At 37.2% G+C, this 22,208-nt stretch overlaps 1 protein-coding gene across 2 annotated transcripts in view; it reads left to right on the top strand.

Moving 5' to 3' along the window:
* Positions 1–22,208, top strand: part of ELOVL4 (ELOVL fatty acid elongase 4) — a 36,875-nt gene that overhangs the window by 8,555 nt on the left and 6,112 nt on the right. For both annotated transcript variants that reach the window (XM_051778063.1, XM_051778061.1), the window contains exons 2-4: positions 10,243–10,430; positions 13,848–13,928; positions 20,519–20,690. In XM_051778063.1, coding sequence (XP_051634023.1) covers positions 10,243–10,430; positions 13,848–13,928; positions 20,519–20,690 — 441 coding nt within the window. The remainder of the gene's footprint in view (positions 1–10,242; positions 10,431–13,847; positions 13,929–20,518; positions 20,691–22,208) is intronic.

The raw sequence follows: 22,208 nt of genomic DNA, 5'->3' as shown, positions 1-22,208 counted from the left end.
TGTCTCTGTGCAACTGGCAGGGAAGAGGCAGAGAATCAGGAAGGAGCAGAGGGGTTGGGGAAAGTTGTTTGTGAGATTTATTTTACTTCTCATTATACTACTCAGATTTTGATTGGTAATAAATTCAGCTAATTACCGCAAGTCAAGTCTGTTTTGACCATGACAGTAATCTGTGATCTCTCTGTGTCCTTATCTCAACTCATGAGCCCTTTCTTCTGTTTTCTCTCCCCTGTTCAGCTGAGGAGGGGAGTGATTGAGTGGCTTCGGTGGGTACCTGGTCCCCAGCCAGGGTCAAACCACTGCATTCCTATTTCATTTCATCCATCCCCCTCCCACATGTACTCCTCTCTTTCAACATAATCATGAACTCTTGACTGTTTGGTTTGTTTCTGTCACATCTTCCTATTGTTTTTATCTCTTTCGGCTGTATCTTAAAGTGTCTTCCTCCAGCTCTTGTATATGTTATGCTTAGTTTACATGTTTGACCATGGTGTTTCGGGTTTTTTTATCTGCTTATAGACATCTCCTTGTTTCCCTCTCCCAATTATAACCAATATGAGAGGTTGTTTTATTTCTTTCTGAATGCTCACAGAATGTTGCTGGAAGAAGGGAATTCATCAACCATATCTTTTACTTTTTCTATTAAGCCAGGAAATCTTATCTCTCTAGCCAATATTTTATGCCCTTCTATTCTTAGAGTATCATTGTAACACATTGTCTTTAAGATACTCTAAAGAAAAAAAAGGAAGTAGGAAATACAGCTGTTAAATTGAGTAGCTCAGCTTTAAATAGGAGACTTCATAACCATATTTTTTGTTTGCATTTAATATTTAGTGGTTTGCCGAGAACAGATGTGCACAATAGAAGTTCTCACACACAGAGTACCACTTTGATATTTAGGTCTGATTTTCTTCTATACTGTCTAATCTCTGTATTGGTGATCCATGAATTTTCGATCAAGAGTGAAACTTTATTTCAGAAACCATTAGAGAAGCTTAGATTTAGGGACCATGTGTTACCGTGGAAGTGAGGAGACTTAGTTGTGGCAGTTGTTGGGGCATGGACATTATGTAGCTGCCAAACTGATGATTTTGCTACTGTATACTTAGCGAAAGATTCAGACACTGATCATTCTTTTCACCATCTTTGGGTTAAAAACATTTTGGCATTCAGTTCATGTTTTGAAAATCAACATTTCAAAATTAGTCTCTTTTTATGCTGTTGGTTTCTTCACCCCTAATTTGTCATTAACAAAGATGTTAAAGGCATGTTGAGGAATTAAGTTCTAAATGTTTAGAGAGTTGTTTTTCTTCGGAGGCTTTGACTGATGTATTTGTGTTAGGCTCACAGAAGACCTAATGTATCCCACAACTGTAAGAAATACTTCTACCTCTGAACTTTGAAGAGCTAATGCATTTCAATAACTCCTTTTGTAGTTTTTAATCAAAACAAAATTCCCTCTTCATTCATCCTTCTGTAAAACCAAAGTGATGAGCATTCTTGTGGTGATGCAAACAGAAAAAACAGGTAGTTTATCAGAGACATTTCTGTGCAACTTATTGCAAATTTTCTCCAGTAGCTTTCTTCTATTTTGAGGTAGATTTCACTTGCCGCTGCTGGTTTACATACATGCTCGAAACTGCATCTACAAGTGTCTAAATATTCATCTGCAGCCCTAAATTATTCTGTGTTACAAGAGCAGCAATGTAAGTTGTTTATGTTTGCAGTGGAGTTAAGCATCACTATCCTTCCACTGTGTTAGCACATCAGCAAGACGTGTATCAGTGCTCAATTTACTGTCTCGTGTATGCTGAGTATGTAACACATGTCTCTACAGTGGATAAGGCCTTGCAGAGTTATTATTAAACTGTTGTTAATAATCCTTCACATTTTTCAAGGATTAGATTTAAACTGAGGAAATCTAATAAAAATATCTGTTTATGGAGAAGATAATCATATTCTATGGTCATCCCCTTCAGCATTATAAAATCCTAGATGGACCAATAGCCTAATCTGCTATTGCAACATTGAATATGCATAAATCCTGTGTTTGTGTTGCTGCTTATTGATACCCCTACAACTGTTCTCATAGGACCAAAACTCAACGCTTTTCTGTGCAGTAATGACGTCTCCAGTTTGAGGTCTGAGAAATAGTTTTGGCAGAAACCAGAGAAGAGTGAGTAAAAGTTTCAGTAAGGAAATCACTGTAGAAGGAAAGTTTTATGCAGTACTTTTATTGCTTTAGAACTACATAGACATGGACAGGATCATGAAGTCTGCAACTAGTTTATAAAACTGCATCTTGTGCCTGGATTGGGGATTTTTTTTGTTTTCTTCTGTTTATTCTGTAACATACAATGTTTAAGAAAAGGCATACAGGTATTACTGCACTGGGAATGCATCTTGCATTTGTGATGTTTGGAAAAGTAAGATTTGACAAACAGAAGCCCTCAAGGCATGAAGCATTCTTCTATCTTCCAAATCTTACGTAAGCTTCAATGAGGATTATATTTTTATTATTCCCTGAAACAGAGCATTTGCATTGTCCCCACAAGTAGTCATAATCAATGGAAGAGATAAATATAATTTGAGCAAAGTAATCTCTTTAGACTTGAAAATCCTCAGACTCGATGTTAAATAGCTGTGTCTCTTGAACTTCATAATAATTCCATTATTATTCTTGTCTTGAAACAAGTAGGTTCTGTAATTGCTATATACAGGTGCAAAGAAAATATGGTATTAATGATTGAATGATGGGAGTCCTGAGATGACTAGAATGCTAGTTAGAATAATGGGAAGGGTAGATAAAATACATCTGGCCTTTTAACAGCAAGGCATTCCTGTTACTTTATGGAAGTTTATGAAACATGCATATTACACAGATGTTCATTAGCTGCAGGAGATATTGTTCTTAGCTGTGTGGCATTTTGATTTTATGTTTTAGTATATAGCTTTAAGGAAGACTAAGTGGTCGATTACAAAGCCCTGAAATTCAAAACAAAGCCACAACTGGTTATAGGTCATACCTGTTAGTCTTGTCTTGCAGTCCTTTTGGTGCTGGGACTGGTGTCTCTCATTTCTGAGTGCAGCGGGATTCATACATCTTTGCAAACTTAGAATCTGTGGGCTTCGTTGTTTTGATTTTCAGAGTAAGTGCTTTCGTTATTAATTGTGCTTCAGGCTGAATATTCTTATTCTTGCACCTTAGCTTTGTGTTTCATGGCTTGCTTTGCCATAAAATTTTGATGTCTCTTGTTCTTGACCCAAACAAGTTAGTTTGTTCTTAACTAGTTAAAGCTTGAGGACATAACTCAGCTATTTCCACTCATTATTCAAGATCAAAGTAAACTTGCTTTCTCTGTATTGTTCTGTTCTGTATTAAAAAAATAATTACTTAAACCAGGTCACCTGTTATGCTTTTTTGTTCCAGGTTTTGGGAACCTTTATCCATCCTGTGCATGTCATCCTTAGCTTTACCAGTAACACACATAGGACTTTATGTGAGGGTGATGAGGCACTGGAACAGGTTGCTCAGGGAAGTTGTGGATGCCCCATCCCTGGAAGTGTTCAGGACCAGGTTGGATGGGACTCTGAGCAACCCAGTCTGGTGAAAGGTGTCCCTGTCCATGGTGGTGGTTGAAACTATGTGATTTTTAAGGTCTCTTCAGTTTAGCAGAGAAAAGTATAATAAACTAATTAAAGTTTAATCCTAATTCCTTTGGATTTAGAGAGCAAATTTATGCAGTGGGTCTAGTTAACATTTTACAGCAAGCTGCTATATGTTCTACTGGGCTTTCCACCTCTGAAAAGACATAAGCTAAACCAGGAAATTCTTCTAAGTAAGATTGCTTAGCTAATATATGTGTTAAGGGAAGTTTCATGGCCTTTGTTTGTAAATGATGCTGGATTCTTCCTGAATTAGGCACAGGTATCTTTGACCCTGTCAGACTCCTTAGAAATATCCATAGGGCCAGAAGACTGCAGACATTGTCAAGTGTGATAGGTAAGAAAGAAGCTTAAACTGGACATTTCTTGTGTCCCAGTTGTTTTGCTTTCCTGTAGCAATCTGTCTGCACAATCCTGCCTCGGAGGACATAGAGAATTTTTCTGACTGAAACAATGATGAGGCTATAGGCATGTAATCTTAGTTCATGTGATAACTTCAATCTACTGTCATAGGATTTCTCATAAATAAACTTGATACACTGAGATAATTAGCAACATGACAAGAGGAAATGACCTCAAACTATGCCAGGGGAGTGTCACTTTGGACATCAGGAGGAATTTTTTCACAGAAAGGGTGGTCAGACATGGGAAAGGGCTGCCCAGGGAAGTGGTAGAGTCAGCATCTCTTGAAGTGTTCAAGAAAAAACTGTATGTGGCACTTAGTGCTATGGTTTAGTTGACACAGTGTTCAGTCAAAGATTGGACTCAATGATCCTGGAGGTATTTTTCAAACTTAATGATTCTATAATTCTGTGAATTGAGGATTAGGGTGCAATATGTGCAATGAATAATCAACATCAAAGCAGGTAAGTTAATTTAAACACTAAAGATGTTTAAAAGAATAATTAATTTTGGGCCATATGAACTGGTCTATTAAAATCATAATAAATAAGTGCATAGAAATTTTTAACATCTATAGATGTTCAATCCAAAAATATATGGCCTCTCAATTTTTACTCTGCAGTGGTGCTTCTCTATCAGTCTTCAGTCTCAAGCAGTGCAGCCCATATAGTTAGTCACATACTGTTATAAAGGCTAAGCTTCAGCTGTTTTTGTTCCATTTGTACATTCTGAGATATTAGTCAAAGACTGAGGGTTTTTTCTTGGAATCTCTACAAACTGGTAACAGTAAATGTACTTCTAAATTGTTCTGATACGTTCATCATCATCATCATCAGTTTAAAAGCCTAGGGTCTAATCAGGTAGATGCTTTTTCAAGTTTACTTTCAACTGAGCCAGTCTGCAGTGGTTGTGTAGCCACAGTGAACCTTGTATTCACTTGTAAATATTTACATGACTGAAACAGTATTTTTAATACAAATGGAGAAAGAGAAGTATGCTGTATAGAGTATTATCTGTAGCTAGAAAGAAAAGGGGAGAATGAGACAATAAAGTACTGCAAAACGATCTTCTGTGAAAGCTTTGTAAACATTTTAAGGTGTGTAAAGTTTTGTTTCTCATGTTTTCTTATACAGGTTTTCATTTTGAAAGAGCCTTCAATTACAGTGCTACTGTAACTAACAAGACATGGGAAATTCTTAGATAATTAAAATATTGTAGTTCATAGAACAGTGCTCCAACTAACTAATATTGGGTTGCCTTCCTCATATTGTGGAATTTAAAATTTCACTCATTTAAGGAAATCTTTCTTAAGCTTGAGGTTGGGCTTTGAGAGGACTTCTTCTAAAGTAAACAGCGTGATCTGCAGAGAACTCTCACAGAACTACTTTTAAACAGTTGCCATTATTTCTGCAGTGTCTTTGGAAATGTAATCGGACAGATGGATGTGCTGGATTGGCACTGTAAGTGTCTTTGCGCTGAGAATAGTATCAATAGCTATTAATAACTTCAAAAGTCTCTCCAGATAAATTAGTGAGTAGTGACCTTATAGCTAAGGAATGCATAGTAAAAGTAAAAATAAAGACTATCCAAGTTTTGATTTTTGAATCTAACATGAATGCAGGGAATCTCAAAAATCATGTATTTTAGTAATGTAATATTTTCCCCTAAAACGAGTATTAAAAGCAGAGATAGTCACCATTGTCCTGTTTCAGAATTTCTCTTGGTGAATGTCAGAATGACTGTGCTATACATTTGTTTGCTTATTTTTAAAATTTGAACTTCTAGAGGAAAGGAAAAAAAAATTGATCATAGGCTAAGTAGTATGCAGGAAATTGAATCATCTAAAATCCTTTCTGTTGAAAAGGAAATTCTAAACCACATTTAACAGCAGTGTTTGTGTATTGAAACAATTACATTATGTTTCACAGAAGTTCCTTGCGATTTTAGTACTAACCATCACTGCAACCTTACATATTGAAATACATCTTCATTTGACATCTATATTTCAGTATAGGTTAATTATGTTCTCTTTGGACATTATCGGGCAGGATATTCAGTGCTTTTCACTGGTCCTGCTCTCGTTCTTCCTTTGAAAGAAAGAATCAGAGGATTTATGTGTGTATTTCTTGTTAATTTCCCCATGTAAATATTTCCATCCTGCAAAAGTAGGTACCTCAGGGCAATTTTAATCATTTTTACATATATATATATATATGTATATATATACACACACACATATACATACGTGCATACATAATAAGTTATTGTGTTTCTTGTCCTTGAAAGGTGAAACTTTAAAATATATTTACACTAAATGACAGAAAACCTTGTGTATATAAACATTTCATACTGTTTCCTTACACGACAGTAATTTTCTATCAGGAACAAGTTAGCAGATGCCCTATTCTACATTGGATTCATGTTTGCTATAAAGTGCAACTCTAAGTATTTGTTCTAAAACTTTTCCCACCCTACCAAAACAGAACTGTACTACAGGCTGTGCCATTGCAGCAGACATTTTATTTGTGATCGAATTAGAATCTGGGTCTTGGGATTTGAAAGACAAACGCATTAATCCCCTGAAAGATTCAGTCAATCTCTGTCAATTCTAATCAGGTAAAGGCATTGGTCATTTTGCTTCAAAGCAGCTGGAGGGATTTTTTTAAATCAGGGAGCTGGCCTTTTTATTTCAAGCTTATTTCATCTTGCAGGTAAAAATGTCCCTATTGCATGTGAAATAGTGAAGGATTTAATACACTCATATGTCCCCTGAAGCTATCAGAGTGCTTTCTAATTTGCAGAATCTTTTGTGGTCATCAGCACCAGCTACTAAGTAGGACACAAAATTCTGCTGGTTTTGCTAAAACAAGGTGGGGATGGAAGGGAGGAAGGTGTTGGAGTAGCTTGCGATGTTTATCACTAAGCAGATGACTTAAGAGGGTGAATTTATCTTGGTTTGGAAGAGAGTATATGAAAAGAAGTTTGGAGCAAGGGTCTGCAGGTTACTGTGGGTTTTGTGTAGAACATGGACAAGGAGGCTTGCTGGGTAAACTGAAATGAAATTGATTTTGGAATATCTTCTGTGCAATAAGAATGATTCGTGGAGCTGATTTTAAATGCAACAATTTACTTTGCATTATTCAGGAGAGGTCTTGTGATAAAAAAGTTCTGGAATGAATAGTAGCATGTTTTCTGATGCCACAGTACTAGTAAAAAATACTCATATGCAGAGTCTCCTAGATTTCTTTAAAATAAATGTAAGGTCATGTTAGTTAGCACAGCAGGAATTAGAATAAAGTTTTTCCTGTAGATACGTTTCTGTTTTGGCCAGGATGTACTCTAGAACTGAATTGCCTACCCTCTCATACAGGCATTTTGTGTTTGAAGTGTAATTAATTGTCCTAGAAGAAGTCAGGCCTCCAGAATAGCAGTCGGATGCCCTGGGCAATGTGTTATGAGATCTGTATCAGTAATCTATGTTTTTCTTGCAAATACTTAAAGACTTGTCTCTGAGATGTGGCTCCAAAAACCCTTTGTGGAGGGAAAGTACCAGGCTGAAACCATGGTATGGAGGAGTAATGGCAGCTTTTCAGGTGCTCTTATGTTGTTGTCAGAATTAGTGAAATACATCTCTGGGTTTTTTCCAGTGAAGTTCTTCAATTTGTAGTACTTGTGGAAAGGAGGTGAAAGAATTGTTTACAGTGCTGATGAGGTATGAGGCAAAGCCTAGTTACTGCTGGGCTCTAATATAAGTTGTCCATTTGTTTTTCCTTTCACCCTCTAGTGAATCCTTATTCTTCCATCTTTGTCTTCTGCCATAAAAAGAAATCTGGAATAGGTCATGGTTTTCCTGTTTCAGCAGTGGGTGGTAACATTCAACTCCTGGGTAAAATTACAATCTATCTTTTCCCTTTTTTACATTTCTTTGTATTGCCACTTCAGCATTTAAGATACCATGAAACACTATGTTATAAAATAGAAGACAGATTCTCTTATGTGTCTTTGCCTCTTTATTCTCTTTATATTGCTTACTGCAAGAAAACTGGGAAAGCAACTGTGTCTCTTCCTCACCTGCTATTAACTCTGTGCACACTACAATGAAGTGAGATGTGGATTTGATTGAGACATGACACACAGACTATTCCCAGAGCTGCTTCCTAACTGACACCTTTCTTCTTGCTTCATGATGAGTCTTTGTCTATTAATTTGTATCAGATAGATTATGAGGTTCTTCATTTCTTTTTTTAATAGTGTTATCTTTTATTTTTAAATTCAGATTGGTAGAACAATTGCTAAAATCAAGCAGGAACTAAAGTGTAAGGGATATAACTGTGTAATAATTGGAATGCATCAGTGATTTCTGCTTTAGTAGGTGGTATTCTGTCTGGTTCCAGGAACTTGCTGAAAAGTTAAGAGTCTTCTCTCACTTTGTTCGGTTCTGTTTCCACTGCCTGTGTTTCTACAACCAGTCTTCTCTTTTTTTTTTTTGCACTCCTCCCTGTACTCTTTGCTCTGTCTTGCCCTTGGCTTCTGTTGGTGGCTGTGGCTGCAACACTGAATCCCATCATTCTGGCAGTGTCAGTCATGCTGGAGGTTTCTATGCAATTAGGATGAATTCTTTCTTCCGGTATTAACAGCCGTAATGGAAGCAGCTAGGCTGGTTTCTCTTTCTTCTTTTCCACTTCTTTTTAGACCTCCTGGTATCTTACTTTGAATGTGCAGCTCAGTTATTGTTAAATCATCTGGATATAAGAATTAGTGTTCTGTGTGCTCTCTTTCTGTAGTTCATAATACTTGTTGTTTAAGAGAAATAGAGGGTCTCATGAAATCTGCTCCTAAAATGAGGTTCTAATTTATGATCTTAAGGACAACAAAGGAAATGAGAAAGAAGTGTAGGAGAAGTAATGGCAGTGCTGTTCTTTACTTTCCTCATTGCATTAGAGTTCCTCATTTTCAAGATAAGTAGAGTTTTCTAACTTACTGGTTAGTATGCCTGGGATTAGGAATTAATTTTTGGTATAGGGATTTTTCCTCTGTCTTTGAGTTCTCTAAAAGAAACTTGTCCTCTAAGTAAGCATGTGGGCAACTGCATTTGTGAGTTTGCCCACAAATGACTGAGGGCACGTGTTTTAGATGTCTGAGCTTCCCAAGGAGCCCTGTGATGTGATTTCCATATGAACTATGACTAGCCTAAGCAACTGGAAAGTATTCCAGTTAATATCAGAGCTGTGCAGTATCTGAAGTTCTGATAGTTATGGAGTATTTACCTTTTATGTCTTGCTACAACTTGAGATTAGCTTGCAGGGCACAGAGGACACAGACGACACATGGGACGACACGGGCGCTGAGTAAGGAGGTGTCATTGTAGTCTCGCTTCCTTTCTCTAGCAGAGCCATCTTCTAATCCTACATGTCACTGGTTCATCAGGCTAAGAGCGTTTTTTTGATACTGATCCAGAACTTAATACAGCATATTCTGGGCTCTGAAATATGTGTAATGTAACTCTGAATCCCGTGAGTGGCTGAAGCAGACTATAAATAAAACCTTTGTTTCCCATATGGCAGCACAGATTAACTAGAACCATCCCTTTAAACTCTTCTATTTAATTGTTTTCCAGTACCATTGATAGTATTCTGTTTGAAACATGAGACTGACCTACATCAAATAGCCAAAGTTCTTGGTTATCATCATAACACCTGTATAAAATTAATAGGAGGCTTTTTAGTGCCTAATTTTAAACTAATAAAAACTACTGGTTTTATCAGTATTTTCCCAAATTTGTGTATCTTTCATTTGCAGTGGTGTTGCATATTTGATTATGTTGCCACTGCAGTCACTGTTCATCATAAGCAAACTGGGTTTGGGGGGATTAGTGGGTTGAGTCGTGTTTGTGCTCATGTGATACTGTTTGCTTTACTGTTTTGGATTGTAGAACTGGACAACAGAGCTTAAATAACATAATGAATCTCTGTGTGAGGTAATATGATATAGTGTGTTTTTTAAAAAAACTATTTTCTTTAACCTTCCTAGAAAGAATGAGTGCATTGTGTTTCTACCAGCTGATGCAGCTATTCCAGGAGAGAATAATATGTAACAAATTCAATACTTAAAGTGATGATGAAATATATTTTATTCAGACCTTGTTGACTCCTTCTGTTTGCTTCACCCCCTCAGACAAACGTGTTGATGATTGGCCCTTGATGCAGTCTCCATTTCCAACACTGACTATAAGCACTATTTATCTCCTCACTGTCTGGCTGGGCCCCAAATGGATGAAGACGAGAGAGCCCTTCCAGTTACGCTTCCTGTTGGTTGTTTACAACTTTGGAATGGTTCTGCTCAACTTCTTCATTTTCAAAGAGGTGTGTATGCCCTCCTGCAAGAGGGAATTCTTATTGAGGTTTGAGGATGTCTGCAGGTTGCAAAATGAAAATAATTATTTTGCATATTTATGATGTCTATTGAGAGTGAATGTTTTGCACAGACTTTTAAAGATGGCTTTGTCTTTGGGAGTATTTCTATAGCTAGGTACTGTCTGTTTGAGAATAAATGCAGTAAATGAGTCTATAGAGAGAATTTGTGTACTAGCTATTCCAAGTTCTTCCTAGACTTATGTTAGTCTAAATACTGGACAGAATAAGTAAAATCTATAGAGATTTAACACTTGTAACTGATTTTTTTTTTCTTTTTAATAATCCTAAAGGGTGTTAGAATGCATCTTGTTAGAAATTGAGCTGTTTGTTCTTGCCTTCAGCGTGTTTATCATTTTTAGAAATTCAACTGTCCATTACCTGTAGTGAGGAAAACTGTCTTGTTTGTACATTATCTTTTATAATAAGAGTAAAAATTAAGTGAACTATATCTCTAAATAAAAATAAAAGGATAGAGTCTTCTACTACTTGGTTTGAAATGTTCAGAATGTGCTAATTCTAATAAATTTCTGTGTTGCTGCATTTTTCCTTTGGATTTCTGTACAGAGGAAATGAGTAGTAACAATGCAATGGACCAACTCTGTAGTAGTAGCTAACTGGGATTACTTAACTGTTTGGTAATTATTATTCAAGGATAGCTGTACAGAATATGGCTGATGCTAAGTTAATTCTGCTATGACTGCTCACGTGGTTCAAGAGGCGTCTTCCTGGAAGACCTCGGATCATAGTTTTGCAAAATTTGTTTCCAGAAGTAAGCAAATGAACAGAGTAGTTAAAATTACAGCATTCAAGAACTTTCTGGCTGGCCTGTTCTGTACTTTTGCCAAGAAAGCATGGTATAGCTGATGGTGATATGCATATTGACCCTTTCCAAAAGCTTCTATAATAAGAGCATTTAACTGATTTCAGCTTCTTTTTAAGACATGGTTCAGTAAAATTTTAGCCATCACAGCTCAGTCATCATTTTGTCTAAATTATTTCCTTGGACTATTCAACTAAGTAATTAAGTACTACAGGTACAACAGAATTTAATGCTGACACCCAAGGATAGTTGTGGGAAGAGATTAAATCCAATCATCTTGGCAGGTTAAAACTGAAACTCCTCTGAAATGAATTCTGCGGTGTTACTGCCATCCCTGACTTTTAAATTGATTTATTTTATCCATAAGCTGAATTATACCAAACTTATAGTCAAATGGTTTTCAAACCTATGTTGCTTATAGGGTAACATGTTTGTGGCATTTCCAAGTCACTGAATTTGTGGCATTTCCAAGTCACTGAATTTGTGGCATTTCCAAGTCACTGAATTTGTGGCATTTCCAAGTCACTGAATTTGTGGCATTTCCAAGTCACTGAATTAACACAAAAATGAATGGGACTGCAAATACATATTTGCTGCTGCTATGCTGAAAGCTCATAGTTTTAGACAGAGAGGTTCTAGTTTCCTGCTCTCTCAAATGTAGGTTGTTATTCAGTGAATGTTAAGGCTATGGATACAGCATTTACAGGAAGTGTCTTTTCTTGATCTTAAGAGACTGATAGGAGGAAGCTGTTCAAGTTTCAGTTGATCCCTTTACGAGGCAACTTCTCCTTCCATCTACATGAGGTTTACAATACCACTGTGCCACTGTTGTAATTCACATGAGTTTTAATGGAATTGTTATGAGTAAAATGATGCAGTTTGTATTTTGTGAATGACTGTAAAGCTTCCAGACAATGCTAAGAACAGAAATTGAATGTGAAAGGCCTTTAAATGCTATTTAAATAACCATCCTGTTGGCAAGCTGTTTCGTTCATCTGTGGTAACTTACATTAAATAGTAAGTCCAGAAAGCACTGTGAGGATGTCTAGTCCAGCACTTCCATATGTTGGATTCAAATGCAGGTTCATATTTGGAGACAGTTTTGCTCAGAACATGCAGAAGTCCCTGTATGTGGGGATGTATAGACCCTATGTTGCCACAAAATCAGGACTTTCTTATTCTACTTTGAGGCAGTCTGGTGAAGTCAATTTACTGCCTTTTGCTAAGGTAACCTTGGCCAAGTTACCCAGTAGGTTGCAGTAGAGATTGGTTGATTTCTATAACAGTGTGGGCTAAACTTCCCTTGTTCTTCCTTAATAGTATCAAATGTCCTCACGCCTGTGTGGGACCACACTGGAGAGTAGTGATGTTACAGCAGTTTGTAAATGGACTTAGAGGATGCAGAAGTATGTTTTCTAGAATAATTTCTGTGGACAGTTCTTTCATTTACTTACGTTAAAAGACATGTGCAGCAAATATGTCCAGAGCTTCACAGGCTTTTGTATACTGGGGTGTTTTTTCTGGATAACACTTGTCTCTGCATCTGACTGCACTCCTAGTGCTGTGTGCAAGATGAGACACCAAAGTAAACTCAAGTTCAGTTCAAATAAGATGGAAGTCAGGTTAGTGGTAAGAGTAGTCAGTGCCTACCCATCCTTTTTTTTTACCATCTTTTTCTCTCACCCTTCTCTACTTTTACAACTCCCAATTTACAGGTTATGTCTGCTCTGCTGCTCTCTCTCTTTGATCCATAACAGGGTGGAATTACCTGGCTTTAAACAGTCTTGGATCATAACATTTATGAATGTCAAGATTAGAAATATTGTTTGAATTTTGTACAGCTCTAGACAAGAGTACTTCTTTCCAATGGGAACTTGCTCAAGTGTCAAGTTTTTCTTCTCCTGTCCAGGTTTTTGCAATGTTCTTGGTTTGGAGTGACCCTACAGGAACACTTAATGTGTTTTAGGCCATTTCTGTTGGCACAGAATGGGGAATTTTTCTCCATCCATTTTCTCTCAATGTGTTTTGTGGTTGCTCAGCTTTGGCTGTTCAACCTGGGTTTTTTTCTGGATTGTAGTTGGTATGCTGTGTTACGAATTGTAGATCCAAATTATCTAGTCCCTGTCACATAAATAGAGTTCTCTTGAATCCATCCTGGGAATAGTATTTCTGTCAATTGCAGTGAAAGCAGATAGGTGTTTTCTGTCTCCGAAGCTAGAGCCATCAGAAAGAATACTCATGTTTGAATAGCTCAAGGTCATACTGGAATTCGTAGTAATTTGTATGAGGCTGTAATTATCTGGGCAGATACATGCAGGGAGAAATGAGTACTGTCTTTTTAATTATAAGAAAAAAGTAAGTACTGTGTAACAGCTCGTTGTTAGTACTAAATATTGGCTTTCTCCAATAGTATTCTAAGGATCAATAAGGATACTTTAAATATTTCTGTTCAGGTAAGTTTGACGTAGCAGGAAACTTGCTGATAATTTTTATAAATGTGTTTTATGTAGTATCTTTCCACTGATGTATGACTTTAATATTTTCAGCTGTTTTTGTCATCAAGAGCTCGAGGGTACAGCTATGTCTGCCAGACTGTGGATTATTCAGATAATGTTTATGAAGTTAGGGTGAGTATTTCTTTTTTTATATTTGTATATGAATGTGTGTTTTATACAGCACCACATGATAGTTTAAGTCTTGTCTGAAAATAGTGGTTCCACAGTTCTGTTGTCAGCCATGACTGTATCCCGTTATATTTTCACAGACCACTTCAGGTTTGACTACACTGTGCACAGGTTTAATGAAAGTGCATCAGCATATTTGCATTAACTTTCATCTGACTGCTACAAGTAAGGGGAATCTTAGATACTATCCTTGGCTTCATCCACGGTTGTACAATCCAGGATAAACTTTGTGTACATACTTTGGTTCCTAGATCTTGCTGAAGTTTATGATACCAGGGTAACTGCAGTAATGGTGGTGTTTTCTAGGTAGATCAAAGCAAGTAAGATTTGTCAGCATATCCTGTGGTTGCGCTTCACCCATACTGGTGAGGCAGCTTTTTGTCTCCTTTACCCATCTTTGGCTTCATGAGGTCTTGCTGGCTTCTGGCAAATGTATTATCAGTACATTTCATTGTAGAATCTTAGATTTCAAATACGTGAGTTTTGGAAAACATCCAAATTAAAAGTGCAGATGCGTGTTAATTTTTATGTAATGCTGTTGATTAGCTCATGTACCAACCCTTATCTTCCAGCAGAGCTGACACTTGAGAATCTCTCAGCTGTCCTTGCAAGTTTCACTTACGAATTAGAACATTAGGAACTGTAATGAAAGTATGGTATGGTCTAAATACATTTAATGTTTATAGCACCATTGAAAAAATGTTTGTCTACAAGGTAGCTGTTCATGGATAGTATTACTCAAAAGCTTGTGCATGTGGCAAGGCTGATAGTGAGACAGAAAGGTTTGAATCTTACATGTTATGTGTAATGGCTGATATTGCAGAACAGCTCTGTGTGTAGACTTTATTGGCCTTATGGTAGTTGCCAATCTTTCACCTTTGCCAATACTGTGCTCTCACTATTTCAGTCACTAGAATACGACTGTAAATAATTGTTGAAAAACAAGATCTAGCAAAGTATACCAAGTGCTTGAAAGGTTTGAGGTTTTTTTATAGATAAGCAAAATAGAATGCCCATGTATGCAACTGAATGACATTGAGGACTGGTATGATGTACATTAAAGGAATTTTTATATTAATCTGTATTAATGTACAAGAGGTACAACTTTTAGCATGCAAAAGTTCTGTTCTATATCCTCACTTTTAGGTGCACTTGTTTGTGGGAGGCGGTGGACAGGCCAGACCTGCACAAAAGAATTAACATCTGTTCTGTTTGTTGTGACAAGCAGACCATTATTGTATAATGCAATAAATGCAAAATGACCTGCAGAGTGTATTTACAGCATATAATATGTCCAGAAAAGGATTGCTCTAGCAATCTTTGGATTTCCTAACATTTTTTTTTTGTTATTATTATTATTTTTTACAAATTTATTTAAAATATTTAAATAAAATTTATTTCTGAAGTTTTAAGGTCCAGCATATTCAGTTTGCAAGTGAGGGAGTTGAGGAAGCAGGGAAAATTGAGTTCTGTCAAGTTGTTGCAGCAACCGTATAGTACGCTATCAGTCAAGACTCTTACCTTGATAATTTTCTGGTGGTTCTGTGGAATGAATTGTCAATTTAGGTAAATAAGTTGCAAGCAGAAGATTGTTTTCCACAAGTGTACTTTGTCTAACTCAGGAGTCTGGGATACATTTCTGTTCTGCTTTACAGTGTATCATGCTCTGCATTTAGAAGATATGTTGTTGGTTTTTGATGGTGTTGAACAGAAAAGAAACCAAACCCTCAAACCTCCTCAAGATTCTTTTCACCATCGTTTTTCATAATATAAACCTGCAAAAGCAATTTTAAAATGTTTTTGCAGTTTTGTGTTTAGAATAGATGAACATTGTAGCACATCTCTCACATCCTTTTAGTAGCTCTAGGTACTAAATGTCTAGTATCTGTTGGCATCAGGTTTTCCCTGAAGAGAAATGCTACATTGAAGCAGTAGAATTCATTACAAATGCAAGTACTTTATTTATAAGAAAATGAGTAAATAAGTCCTGTATTGCTCAGATAAAGAAGACTGGGACTAACTCCAAGGGAAACAGCACTGAACCCAGAAAGCACTTTGGAACGTGCTCTGGAAAGCAACAGCTTCATGTATGGTTTTATTTTGGGGCTTAGAAATCTGGAACAAATATTGAGAAATGTGAAAGTAATTGCATATGATGGTCTAAATGGCAACATAGAAGCCTTGGTATGACCTCTGTTTCTGTCTTTTTGGGAATGTGCCGCTGTGATGTTGCCATGCAGTGACCCCTTTTGTTCAAAGATCTTGATCAAAATGAGGGATCTAGAAAGCATCCTTTGTCCCTCAAGGGAGTGCAGAGAGCTGGTAAACAGTTCCCAGGAAAAAAGTTTGGCTATCCTGGGTGCCAGAGAATGTCTTTCCTTTCTTCTCTAACCCACACTGTGTGTCAAGACAGTAAGTCAGTGGTGATTTTAAGGGAACAGTGTGAGGGCATGTGGTGGCACTTCGATATAGTTTAGCAACACCAGCAATATGTAACTCACAGATCTCTTAAGTCAGACATAGCCTCTTTGTTTTGCCAGTTTTTAAGGGGTTGTTTTTCCATTAATTTGCCTGTATGTTTTCTTCAATATTATCAAGCTTCTGGTTTTCACTGATGATGAATTATGTAGGTAGTTTACGCATAATGTGAAGGAGCTGGTCCTCCTATTTACTGTTTTGAACCTACCTACACCTGTTAATCTCATTCAGGCTCTCCTGGCTGTTCTACAAGAGGCAATGGACAACTGGAGCAAGCAGGGATGAAAATTAGATTCCACAGTTGTAGAAATAAACTCCTTTGTGATGGATTTATCCTTCTGGGTATAGTAGGTAGCCACCTTACTAACTGCTGGCAGGAAGTTAAATGCATTTTGTTATGAAAAAAATAAAATGTCCGTGGCAGACAAGAAAGAAAAGAGGGAACAAATCTCCAAGAAGGGATTTGGAAGGATCTACTGCTGCATCTTGGAAAAAAAATTTTGGTTATAGCTTAAGAGTCAAAATAATAAATGCGGAGAGGTGAGGTGTTAAATCCACGCTTTGTAGTACTCCCTTGGGAGCTTCAGTATTTGAAGTGAACAATTTCCTAACACTGTCTAACTTAAGGCATGTTTAGTGTCTGTGAGTAGTCCTTTTCCCCCTCTGCTTACATTTGTGTGCCCTTGTTTCCCAGGTCAGGGTTCATCTATTTTATTAGCATTTCTGAAGAGCTAAGAAATGGGAATATGGGGTTGTGTGAACTGGGTCTCTAGTTTTAAGCGTGCTGATTGTAAATCCTGAAGCTGAGCAATGGTTGTCTTCTGTATTGTCATTGTAATCTGCATTGTTTGTATTTATGTCTAGAGCTTGAGTGATTTCCTCTTATGAAAAAAAACCTAATCTTAACTTACATTCTTTTTTCACAGAAGTTAAAAGTGACTTAACAAGTCAAGTCCCGTAAACAAAATTCTGTAACTGGGAAAAGAGTTCTCTTTAAAAGCTACTTTAATTTTTCATATTACTGTGACCTTCCAAGAAGTGCCTGTCCCTTCATACCCCTTGATGGGTAACTATTTCCAACCCACAATGAGGAAGGATGGTGCAGAAACAGAGTCCTGTGTTAAAACAGCCCTCCATTCAAAACCCTGCAGCAGGCAGAGGACATGGGATTGAACCTCTTGTTGACCCCCTTAATCCTAGGCTGTAATGTAATCTTTCTGTGCCATCTGGTGTTTTAACTGACTTAGGTTGGCACATATGAAAATTACCAGAAAAGATACGGTTTGACTAATATTATTCATTACAGGAATGTGCCTTTTTAATGCATGTTTTCTTTTCAACTAAATCTTTTTTTCATACTGTGTTCAAAGAAAGACTACAGGTTAGGTCATGATTTCTGAAGCTTTGCAAAAGAAGTTTAGTAGTAACCACCTGCTCCTGACATAGCTTACATATTAGTATATTGTTCTACTTTATTTCTGCCCTCAGTCACTGATTGCATGCATGGCCTCAAGCAAATGACATGACTTCTGTTTCATTTTGAAAGCATCTGTATAAGCCATTAGAAGCACTGAAATCTACACAAAATCTATCAGGTTTGAGAGTAAATGGTAGTAATATTTGATGATAGTGAGAGAGCAAAGAAGCTGACAGGCAAAAAAATCTACAGGAACACGAAATCAGCAGGTATCATCCTGCAAAGAAATAGTCTGTTCTTTTTTGTTATTGTTCTTAAGTAATAGGAAATATTTTGATCAAAAGTTCGAATTATTTTTATCCAGGGGATGTAATTGCTTTCTGTGCTAGACAGGTGGAATTCAAAAGAAGAGGAATGAGATGTGTTAAGGGACTTGTCCAGGAGCATATACTGATCCTGTGGCATCTTGGGCATGAAACATAAGTGTTTTGTCAGGATTTTTCTCACCTATATTTTACTCTATATCATACAGTAAATTGGGGTTTTGCTTATTGGCTGTTTGATTTATTGTTCCCCCATTTCATTAATAAAAATATACATTTGCTTTATAAAAGATTTTCGGCAGTTTGCGTGTAACTGGCATATTGATTCTATAAAAGTTTCTCGGAAGGGAGGACTTCCAAAGAGCTAAAGTATTGCAGTGCTGGATTTGTCACTTTATGGATATAGTCCAAAGTGTTTGTTGTTAACTTATGAGATGAAAAGATGCTTGTCTTAATTTATTTAAGAGATGCAGCTTTAGCAAAGATCTATAAAAGATGCTGGACTGTTATGCTAATCCATGGGTGTGAGACAAACCTTGATGTGGGTGTTATTAACCACCTGACTACCTGTCCCAGAGGCAGTACTGTACTGGATATTGAGCAATATATGTATGTATATGCATATGGTTCTTGCAGCTTGCTTGTGTGTCTGGGAACTCTGAAATCTGTGAGAGTCACTTTTCTCTTGCTGAGCCTCTCTCCAGCTTTGACAGATATTAGTATCTTTTTGGTATAAAACTGGTAAAATCTACCTCCTCTTCCTGAGATCTGAAGTAAGCTAAATCAAATCCAGTGAGTGAGAAAGGTGTTCATTAAACAATACATTGAAGTCTGCAGTTTGGCAACAGTAAGATTGTGCAGTCCCTTTGGGAAACTGCAGTCTGCAATGCAGATCTGCAGCACTCTTCTCCTGTGCTGCTTTTTTGCTGCTGCTGTAATTTCTCCTAAACTGGTCACCAGTCCAATTGTGGCTGTGAAAAACTTACTCTGATGAGAGATGTGTTCCTTTCCCACTAGTTTGGAGAGGTGGAGGAAAACATCATGCAGGGCTTGTAGCATTGTACAACTCATTCTTCTGATCCCGCTTTCTCTCGCTCCCCTAAACACTATGTGTGTAGTTGGGAAGGAAAGCTACTCTGTGTTAACCTTTTTTTTTCTTCTGTCTCCCCTGGGGACTGAGGAGGTGGTGGGGTTATTTCACACCAGGTTAAGGTAAGAAAGTGTGATTTGTCATCAACTGAGTCCTGAAAGACAAGGCAAACTTCTTACAAATAGGTGTGTTGTGACATTGCCTCTCTCCTCTTGCAGGTCGTACCAATTCCAATTCTTTTTTTTTTTTTCCCATTCTCTATGTGAGTCACCATCTGGGATATGTTCTGGTCCCACCCTTGCATAACAAGCTAGATGACTTACAATGCCAGGAACTAGACTTGTTGCTATGCTTTGGGATCTGGAAGGGAGTCCCTACCACCACCATACTCCCATATCATAGTATGAACAAATTGCTACACAGAGCTTCTGGGCTTCTGGTTTAACAATATCCTGATTTCAGCTGGAAACCATGTTTATGTTGCATCCTGGGCAAAATTCACTGTGATGGGTGGATTAGAAAAAGAATTTTGGGTGTGTAACACTGCCCTGTTGGGTAAATGGTTATATCTGTGCAGTTTTTATGGCTCCTCTAGTCTCATTTCTTCTATTCCCTGAATGGCACAGAGCCACTGGGGGAATGCTGCTTTACAGAGGGAGTTAGTGAGCAGGCCAGAAAAAACTGAGGGAACATTGCTCTAAGGGATGTGAACTCTGTACTACACCTAACTTGTAAGAGTGATTTGGTATCTTTCCACCCATATGCCTGTGGTACTGAAGGTTTCAGTCTTTGCTACTTCATTTTATTGTAATGTTTCTGCCTTATTGTTTTGACCACATCAAAGTGTTGCCTCACTAGTAGGGGAAGCCCTGTGGAAGTCTTCTTTCACAAAGCTTAGGAGAGAGAATGAGGACACAAACTCCCTGTTTAACTGGTAAACTGTTCAGAGATGGCAAAGTTTTTAACTATATTAGCTCTTTTTTTACAGTTGTAATTTGTGAGCAACAGATTCAGAATAATCTACTTCCATGTCCAGAATAGATGAAAGGAGTATTGTTTTTGTTGTTATTCTCATACCGTCAGATGCTTGATGACTCCACCTCAACATTTACCAGGATACGGGGAAAGAAGAAGTATCCTTCTCTTGCAGCACATAGGTGGAGAGAACTTTATTCCATTCAGCTTGAAATCACTAAACTTTTGTATTGTCTCTTTTTCATTGCAGATAGCTGCTGCTTTATGGTGGTATTACGTCTCTAAAGGAATCGAATATTTGGATACAGTATTCTTTATCCTGAGGAAGAAATTTAACCAGATTAGTTTTCTTCATGTCTATCACCATTTCACCATGTTCACCTTGTGGTGGATTGGTATTAAGTGGGTTGCAGGTGGACAAGGTGAGTTCCCTTCCTCCCATACCCTTTTGATGGGGCAGAAGGGAGAATTATTATTGTTTTGGAGCAATGGAAAAAAGTTTTGTAGAACTTGACTTTATAATTTACAAGACTGTTTATTAACACGTACAGTCTGTGGGAAGCATGGGGGAGGAAAAGATAACAGGGCAATAGTCTAATGAATTGCAAAACTTCTTTTCCTCATGGGCATCAATTGCAAACCTGAAGTTCTGCCTTAAAAAGTGTCCTTATTCTCTGTGAATCAGAAAGATGTATATGTCTTGCCTAACTTTAATTTTTGCAGATACAGAGAACTGCAAAATCTAATTATGGGCTACAATCTGTGTGCAAATTTAATGAAATTAACGGAGATGTCATTTTGGCATTGTATCTGAGTTTGAGGTTTGCTTTCTTTTTTATAAAGAGGCTTGTATAAAATTCTGAAACCTTCCCTTGGAGGTGAGCCAATAAATCTGTTAATTCACTTTTAAAACCTATTCATGATGGCACAAGTCTGTAATTCGTTATCAGCCTTTTTTTCCCATTGCTTCTTTTTTAAAACCTCCATCAAATAATTTTATTATTATTTATTGTACTTGCCACATTCTCCCTTGCCTGTATTTGTACCCTTGTTCCTGGTGTTTTGCCATTGTCCCTCTGAAATTACAACTCTGCGAAGCTGAGGATAAAGGAAAAGTGCCATGTTTTGTTTGTAATGTGCTTTGTAGGCTTATGACACTAAAAATAGCATATAGTAAACACAAAATGCCGTATTATAAACACCAAGTTAATATTTTAGGTTTGGCATTTTTGTTGGGTTTTTTTCTGAACCACACTAATACTTAATGCATGGGAGGCTTATGTTCCCATTTACTATAGATATTTTGTACTGAGTGGTCACTTATATTCAAAAGAAGAAATATATAAAATTAATACCTGTGACTATCTTTTAATTTCTCTCAAGTAATCTGCAGAAAGCAGGTACTCAACCAGACAGTTCATGATCTTTATTGGCAACTGCATCTATAAAATAAGTTTATTGGAGACTGGATGGTTACTTGTGGTCTTGCTTAGAAGTTCTCTTGGTGTCTCTCCCTTGTTGCCTTTTCAGAGTTTTCATGCTAAATATCAACAGTTTTCAATATAACCATTGAGACTATTTCCAAATTTCTTTCAAGTTTTGTTCTTGCACTGCTTCTTAGTTTCTAGGTCCTGCAAAAGGAAAAGCAGAGGTTGCTTTTCTGCCTTTATGTAGCACTACTGCATAAATGTGGATAGATGTGTTCTTCTGTTTTCTAGTTGATAGCACATTGCTTACATAGACAGGTCTATTGTAAACTAGACCCTAGTATAACTAATGGGTCTAGACCACATGGATATCTGAGCTGCTTCATGTCAGCAGCTACTGTCTGTGTTGACCTAATCTTAGACATTAGAGCCTTTTTGAGCCTCTCTGTCAGTGTAAGAATACCTTAACAAGATGCAATGTGTGTCTGTTAAATGGCTGCCAATCTTGACAAA

Source organism: Manacus candei, unplaced genomic scaffold (genome assembly GCF_025592945.1).
Source record: "Manacus candei isolate 608988 ecotype Guabito, Panama unplaced genomic scaffold, ASM2559294v1 h1tg000011l, whole genome shotgun sequence".
NCBI lineage: Eukaryota > Metazoa > Chordata > Aves > Passeriformes > Pipridae > Manacus > Manacus candei.
The sequence above is the reverse complement of the archived record's forward strand: the minus strand, read 5'-3'. Positions and strand labels throughout refer to the sequence as shown.